Source organism: Malurus melanocephalus, unplaced genomic scaffold (assembly GCF_030028575.1).
Source record: "Malurus melanocephalus ecotype Western Australia unplaced genomic scaffold, MMel_1.1 scaffold_958, whole genome shotgun sequence".
NCBI lineage: Eukaryota > Metazoa > Chordata > Aves > Passeriformes > Maluridae > Malurus > Malurus melanocephalus.
In genome coordinates, this window is record NW_026624190.1 from 45816 (window position 1) to 54256 (window position 8441).

The window sequence follows — 8441 nt, forward strand, 5'->3', positions numbered from 1 at the left end:
TGTTCCTAACATGATTTGTGGTGGTTGGTTCTGACCATGGCGTGTTCCTAACATGATTTATGGTGGTTGGTTCTGACCATGGCGTGTTCCTAACGTGATTTATGGTGGTTGGTTCTGACCATGGCGTGTTCCTGGCGTGATTTATGGTGGTTGGTTCTGACCATGGCGTGTTCCTGGCATGATTTATGGTGGTTGGTTCTGACCATGGCGTGTTCCTGGTGTGATTTATGGGGGTTGGTTCTGACCATGGCGTGTTCCTAACATGATTTATGGTGGTTGATTCTGACCATGGCGTGTTCCTAACATGATTTATGGTGGTTTGTTCTGACCATGGTGTGTTCCTGGTGTTGTTTATGGCGGTTGGCTCAGACACTTGGTTGTGCTTCACAAGAATGTAAAACACATAACAAACAGCTGGAAGAACCCTGGATTTTGGAAAAAAATGTCTTGGCATATGAATGTGGTGCCTCAATTGCCGCAGGTCTGGCCATGAAATGRACTTCAAGAGACTCTCCTTGGTCCCGTGTGGCCTCGACAGAAGTGGTGCTTCAGCAGGAGCTGCCCATGACCCTGGGAGGCCAGAGCATCTTGTAAAACCATGATGATGTCCCTCTCTTCAGGAGCTGCGGGGCTTTTTTGGGTGCCACCCTCGCCTTGCGCCTTTCAGTGCCTCCACGTGAACAGGACCAGAGCTGCTCTGCCCTTTCCCTGGAGTGAAGCTTTCCATGATCTGTTTCCTCAGAAGATGGAAGTCAGAAGTGTCTTACTCGGTGACRTGTGGCTTCAGTACCCCAAAACCAAATCACCCTTAACCTCCAAAGCTCTGAATGGGGAATTCCCGTTCTCCCAGGGCCGTGTTTATGCAAGTGGGACAAACTGCCAAACCTGGGCGCGTGCCTTGGACACAGCTCAGGYCCATTCCAGGCTGACAGGAGACACCTTCCCCTACTGACCTTTCACCGCCATTTCCAAAGCAAAACAATCCAAGAAGGGAGTGATGGAGWGGGATAACTCTCCCTGTTGGCAGGGCACTTGTAGGGTAAGGTGCTTAGGTGCTCTCATACCTTCCTGTAAGGGTGTGAGGAACAAGGATGTTGTACTGAGCTGGCCCCAGCCCACAGCTGAGCACCCACACAAGCGGCTCCTTGGCTCCATCCCTCACCCCAAAAGTGGGGCAGGTGGAGGGAGCTGGAAGAGCAAAAGTGAGAAAAGTGGGTGGAGAGAAAGASAAGGTATGGAGTRTTGCTGTGGCAAACTGGCTGWGTCCCATCCCTGAGCTCTGGGGAAAGGGRGCTCCATCCCWSCCTGACCCAGTGCAGATGTTTGCAGTMCCATCYCTGAGCTCTGGGGAAAGGGRGCTCCATCCCAGCCTGACCCAGTGCAGATGTTTGCAGTCCATTGCCTGGGATTTAATCCCCATCTCTGTGTAACAAGAAACATCATCATCCTTCCTAAACCACAAGATCTGCTACTGGAAATCCATTTCAGACCTTCCCCTGTAATAACTTAATTACATCTCTCATAATGAATAAATAAAGCCATAATTCAAATGGGAAGCTGGAAACTTTCTTCAGCAATATCAATTAAACCRCTTTATCGATGGGAATCACCTCCAAACAACCTTAGTCATTTCACTCTGCATAAACAGTATTTAACCAGCCTCCACAAACAAACTGTGGGCAACGGCACTTTCTAAACAGTGCTGTTGGCTAATCATTTCTGTGTTCTGCATCTCAGGGTGTTTACACTTGGCTTTCTCTGCTCTTGCTACCCCACCCTGCAGCCAGTTCAAATAGGGCTGTCCCCAAAGGGATGCAGAGCGCTGCTCCGTGCACCAGCCAGGTGAAAACCCATCCGTCCCCTGCCACCGCCGTGTGCCACATCTCCATCTCCTCCGGGCTGGCCATCCCTCCCCAGGGGCTGGCATCTCCCCGTCCCTTCCTGCAGGAGCTGTGCCACCCCTCGGCTGGGCTGGCTGCCTTCTGCTCTCTCCAGGTGAGTGTGGGAAAGGCGTGGGCAGAGCTGGGTCTGAGTGGGGCTGTGAACGGCACTCACCGCTCCAGCGCAGGGGACCCAAATCTGATTTGCTGGGTCGGTTCCAGGGATGGGTCCAGCCCAGTTTTTCTTTACCCTGAGGCCTTGTGGCCTCTGCCATCTACAGTTGTTGGAGGCAGCAGCACTGCCCAGAACTTTCAGCACCTGTTTGTGGTACCTCTCACCCAGAGCTGTGCGCAAAACCTGCTGTTCCCCTCTGCCTGCACCACCTCTGTGGCAGCTGCACTCCCCAAMACACCGAGTGAGGGGGTTTAAAGCTGGGTTAAACATCAAGGGACATCTAGATCTGCTGGAAGATACATCTCTCCCCATTTTGCCTGTAGATTTGCACTTTAAAATGTCTTTCTCTGAATTAAATGCAATCAATTCTTGTGTTTTCTTCTGCGATTGTGGAGAAGGGCGAGTAGTTAGAGATTTTCTTTTCATGGTTTTATTTCTGTTTAGCGAGGGAAGGCAGTGCTGGATCTCGTTCACCRTCCTGGGGAGGCTTGGGCAGTGGCGTTCACAGGGATGCCAGCAGCAGGGTGGTGGGACAGAGCTGTCCCTCTGGGCCATCCCCTTTCCTGGGAAGGCAGTGGAGGAGTGGCACTGCCTGGTCACTGCTGGGACCGGTGACACCCTGCACCCTTTGTGCATTGGTTGGATGGAGTCCTGGGCAACCTGGGCTAGTGGAAAAGGGTTGGAATGAGAGGGGCTTTAGGGTGCCTCCCAACCCAAATCTTTCTGTGACTCCATGATTTTAACTCTTGCAGTTCCCAGTGGCCTGCAGAGCACTGCAAGGATTGCTGCCKTGGAATTCCTGACAGTCTGTCCCACCTCCCTGGAAATATCCCTGTTGTGTTTCCTGAGCCAGCCCGTGTACATTAACGCTTGGAGCAGTCACCCAGGCCACCAGACTGAGCCTGAGTCCTGCCTGGGGTGTTTCCCTGCCCACATCTCCCCCTTCCCTGCTTTCCAGGGCCCTGAATTTGTGTGTGYTGTTGCAGGCACAGCGAGGATGTGGCTGGCTCTAGCTCTGGTGTCCATACTCCACGGGGTGACCTCCGGGCAATGCCCCTTGAATTTCCCATTTTCTAAGAATCCAGAGGCCGGGATGAACATCGTGAGTATGATGGTGTTGGAGCTGAGGCAGGAAGTGTCTGGGAAGCAGCCACAATGAAACACCAATAGTTAAATATTACATTTAGGGGTTACCTTGGGGGAGCCTTGAAAATGTTATTATAGCTTCCTTTTCATTGCTGCAGAGTGAAATAATCTCCTTCTGGGGGTATCCCAGTGAGGAGTATGACGTGGTGACCGAGGATGGCTACATCCTGCAGCTGAACAGAATTCCTCAYGGGAGAGAGAACGCTGGCTGCCAAGGTAAAACTGATGGACACGCACACCCCGAGCTGTCTCCTGGGATTGTGGGGCTTGTGTGACAGGGTTTCCATGGTTCCTGTCGGCACTGGCACAAATCTCCACGGATTTTGGCTGCCATGGGGATAACAGTTCATAAACTGGCTCAAAAGATGGCAGACAGCATTAAAAACAAAGGGAGCCATCAYGATGCCTGTCTTGCAGGACCAAGGCCCGTGGTGCTTCTGCAGCATGGGATTCTTTCAGAAGGCAGCATCTGGCTCAGCAACTTGGCCAACAGCAGCCTGGGCTTCATCCTGGCGGATGCTGGCTACGATGTGTGGCTAGGGAACAGCAGGGGGAACACCTGGTCCAAGAGACACCTGGTCCTGTCTCCCAAACAGGATGAATTCTGGGCTTTCAGGTAAAAASTGGGTGTGAGAATCTCACAAGCAGCTGGATTCTGTCAGGGCTGTGCTGCCCTGGCTCGGGGRTGAGCTAACCGGGCTGGACCGAGTMACATCCAACTTATTTTAGGTGAAAACCCCATGCGAAAATTCAGTAGGATGAAGGAGTTTGTGGGGCGGTCCTGCCCTCCCTGCTGGTTTTGGGGTTTGCTGGTGATGGCTGTGCAGGTGTAGGTGCTGCCCCTCTCAGMAGGATGTCTGCTCTTCCCTCTGCAGCTTCGATGAGATGGCCAGATATGATCTCCCAGCAATGATCAACTTCATYGAGCAGAAAACAGGGCAGAAGCAGCTGTATTACATCGGCCATTCCCAAGGCACCACTATCGGTGAGCTGGTCCTTCTGCTGGCAGCCTGAGATTTGGGAAATTAATTAATTAATCACTGAAATGAAACTGTGAGCATCTGGAAAAAGCAAAATTTGTTTTTTCCTATTTTTTCCATCCCCTTTTCAGGTTTTATAGCCTTTTCCACTATGCCTCAGCTGGCTCGGAAAATCAAGGTGTTCCTGGCCCTGGCACCGGTGACCACGGTGATATTTGCTCGGAGCCCCTTCAGAAAGCTGACAATCTTTTCTGAGTCTGGGCTTAAGGTCAGTCCTTGCTGCATTCTGCACAGCTGAAATGCAGTTTTGTGTAGGGATTGTGGAATATTTCAAGTCATTTACAGAGAGGGGAGCTCTGCACTCTGTTTTCATGACGAAGAAAAACACATCTCACTCCAGAATCTTGCAGTCCTGTTGTGAGTTCACTCCTCAAAATGTTCTGGCAGAATTAGAACCAAACCATTGGTGAATAAAACTGATGCAGAGGCTGTGAATTGAGCCCTCCTATTGATAATGGGAATGTGATGACTGTAAGAGAATAAATGCCCATAAAATAACAGGAACAGAAGCATTTAAGGGGTGCAGGGGAGGCTTCACCACTGACARCCTTAATATGGGGATAAAATAGGAGTCCTAAAGGGGTGGTGCTTTGGGGAAAAGTGTGCCCAGACTCCSCATTTGATGAGCACCTTTGGAATTTTACAGGAAATATTCGGCACCAGGGATTTCCTGCCGCACACACCCCTGGGAGAGCTGCTCCTCTCCCGGTTCTGCGTCTGCTCCAAGATCTGCAAGAGCGCCTTGGCSATGGTTTTCGGGTTTAACTGGAAGAACACAAACATGGTAAATGGGAATAGATCTGCACAGGGTCCTTCTGAAGGCCAGCGCCCCGGCAGTGCCCTGTTTTGCTGAATGCTGATGTGAATGTGCCCGTGTCCTTGCAGAGCCGGATCGATGTGTTCGCGGGACACACCCCGGCGGGCTCCTCGGTGAGGAACATCATCCACTGGCTGCAGGTAAAGCTTCCCGATGCCTCCCSTGCCAGAGGGGTCACTGCTCCCTTGTGGGCAGCCTGCTGTGCTTTGTGCCTTTGTCACCTCTTTGCTGGGTTTGTTGTCACCCCTCTGTAAAACGCTCGGCAGCTTTTGGAGCCGAGGGGATCTGTGAGGAGGAGCACTTGGAGCTGAGGATCCTGCACCCACAGCAGGATCCGCGTTCCAGGGGTCCCATTTCAGCCCAGCTCCTCTCTTGCCCCGCAGCCCGAGTGCTGTTCACAGTCACACTTTGGCAGAGATGATGCTGGACAGCAGCCAATTAAGCCTATTACCTTATTAACGTTAATAGTTATGTTAATATTTACATTAGATTATAAATATTATTTCTATTATGTTATATTATTATATTTTATATATTACAAATTATATATATTATTTTTATATCGTTGTTATATCATATAATTATATTTTATTTATTTATATTTTATTTATTTATATTTTATTTTTACATCTTTTTTATATTTTATATTCTATATATAATGATATATTATATTATATTATATTATATTATATTATATTATATTATATTATATTATATTATATTATATTATATTATATTATATTATATTATATTATATTATATTATCTATTCTATCTTATTTCTTATATCTTATATCATCTTATATGTATCATATCGTATATCTTATATCATCTTATATGTATCATATCGTATATCTTATATCATCTTATATATCTTATATATGATATATGATATATCATATATGATATATTCTATAGTCTATAGTCTATAGTCTATAGTCTATATGATATATTATATATTATATATTATATATTATATATTATATATTATATATTATATATTATATATTATATATTATATATTATATATAAAGACTATTTTAATATTAATATTAATAATAATATTAGGCTGATTATTTTTCCTTCTTCCCACTGTGGCCATGAGAACAGCCCCTCCCAGAGCCCTCTGACACTGCAGTTGTGTTCTGCTGCGCTCCTTTTCTCTTCCCCAGACTAAAAATTCGCACAAATTTTTRCAGCTGGTGGACACAGTCCGTGCACCTTCCCTGTGCTCAGGGCACAGCTTCCTCCCAGGGTGGAATTCCYTCCCAGAGACCCCAAAATAGCTTTGTGGGGTTTGCAGCAGGAACACACTGTTTTTTGAGGTGGAAGGATCAAGCCACAGCCACCCTTACCTCGTGTCGGTGATAGTCCCGTTCCAGACAGACACGAAACATCCAGAGGCTCTTCCAGCCTGGATTGTGCCCTTCCTGGCCATTTCTCCAGCCCACAAGGAATATTTAGAGTTCTAAACTCACTTTCTAGAACCTTTTAACTTCTCCCTGTCCTGGCATTACCCGCAAACATTAGAAGCGCAATCTCTGTCCATTTGTCCAAATTCTTGGCAAATTGTATCTTGTACAAGATTACATTGTAATCTCTTGTACTGAGCCTGGGAGCTACACTTGAAAAACCCTACTGGTTCAGTGATGGAAACCAACTCTTGAGTTTTGACTTTAGAGGGTTGASTGCACCCTARCAGAACTGAGATCTCACTCAGAGCYYTGCATGTCTGAATTTGCTGCAGGGAGTCCAGAGCGGRGCACTGAGAGCTTTTGACGGGGGGCTCATGTACAACAACCTTCGCTACAGACAGGTGAGGAGCTGCCCACAGCCTTCCCCTTCCCTCTTCTCTTCCCATTCATGCCTGCTGTGATTTCCTCTTAATTTATTCCTCCTCATTTATTCCTGTCTTCTCAAATTGGAAGTCAGGATCTCTGCTTGGAACAACAGCGTTTCTCATTCTCAACTTTATTTTGCAAATACCTTTTAAAGGGAATGAATTAGACGCTTTCCACTTTTCATAGGAGGAGGGGAAATGATCTCAAGTTACACCAGGCTTGAAGATTAGGAAAAATTTCTTCTCTGAAATAGTGGTTAAGCAAAAAAAAAAAAAAAAAAAAAAAAAAAAAAAAAAAAAAAACAAACCAGCTTTTTTCTTCCTTAAATAAGAAAAACTGTTCAGAAAGCAGTATGCTTCTTAACTGGATTAGTTACGCTGCAGGTAATGAGACACGGTGCTGACAAATCACCTCATGGCAAGTCCTTGGGGTGGAGCTAAAATAACYCTCTAGAGGCATTTTAATTTCAGGAACTTGCTCCCAAACACTTCCCTGCCATCGCTGGGCTGGAGGAAGTGCTGGTGATGGYGTGAAGTGTCACCACAAACCCTGGTAGGGCTGGGAGGGAGAGGTGCCCAGTCCCACCTACAGCATCAGACCAGGGCAGGCACAGTTCTGCCTCCAGAACAAACCATTGGGAATATCAGAACCAGCATTTCTAGCTGGGCAGAACAAAATTGCTAATTAATTTTAAATTTACTCACTACATTGTAGCGCATACGGCCGTGCTGCATCTCTATTGAAGCTTCTCTTCTTTCTGGAAGAAAGGAGTTCCCACTTTTATTTCCCTCCATTCCCAAAGAGCAGCAATTTCTCTCGCACAGGGCATAATTTGTCACCTTCCAGCCACATCTCCTGTTGGTGAAAGGCTTTTCCATCTCCTCAGACGGGGCCGCCGCAGTACGACGTGGGGAGCATGGAGGTGCCGATGGCCGTGTGGAACGCGGGGCAGGACTGTCTGTCTGACCCCAGGGACACCGCCCTGCTCCTGCCCCAGCTCAGGAACCTGGTGCACCACAAGTTCATCCCTCAGTGGAACCACCTGGATTTCATGCTGGGCCTCGACGCCACCGAGGTTTTGTACCGGGAGATCCTCGATGTCATGAAGAAGCATCCGTAAAGGGGCTGCTCTGATGAGATGCAATTTTTTTTTTTTTGCTGATTTGTCTCCTAAGATTAGTGCTGTCTCTAGAGGATTTTGAAATTTCTCTCTTTGGAGTACCTGAATATAGCTGATCTGCCTTTCACCAGAGCAGTGACAGGGTGGAGAGACGAGCCTTCATGCTATTCTTGACTGGCACTGCATTACCTTTCTTTTCCCACTTTCTTTTCCCACTTTCTTTTCCTCTTTTCCTTTTTTTTGTGCTTTTATCAGCAACACAAATTCCATTACTGCTGTCTCAGGTCTGGCACTGTCATGTTTAAAACCACCGAGGTGGGGTAGAAAGAGGCCCAACAGATCTGTGGTAAAAAGCAGCAGAATTAGGATCCCAGAATGGTTTTGGGTTGGAAGGGACCTTAAAGCCCATCCAGTGTCACCCCT

The 8441-nt window shown here is 47.4% G+C and overlaps 1 protein-coding gene across 1 annotated transcript; it reads left to right on the plus strand.

The window, feature by feature from the left end:
- The first annotated feature begins 3052 nt into the window (after nt 1-3052).
- Nucleotides 3053-8018, plus strand: LOC130585744 (gastric triacylglycerol lipase-like). The gene is made up of 9 exons (XM_057386360.1): nt 3053-3157; nt 3300-3417; nt 3619-3817; nt 4077-4186; nt 4313-4449; nt 4888-5025; nt 5127-5198; nt 6805-6873; nt 7785-8018. The coding sequence occupies exons 1-9, from the start codon at nt 3053-3055 to the stop codon at nt 8016-8018; spliced, it is 1182 nt and encodes a 393-aa protein (XP_057242343.1).
- Nucleotides 8019-8441: the final 423 nt, after the last annotated feature.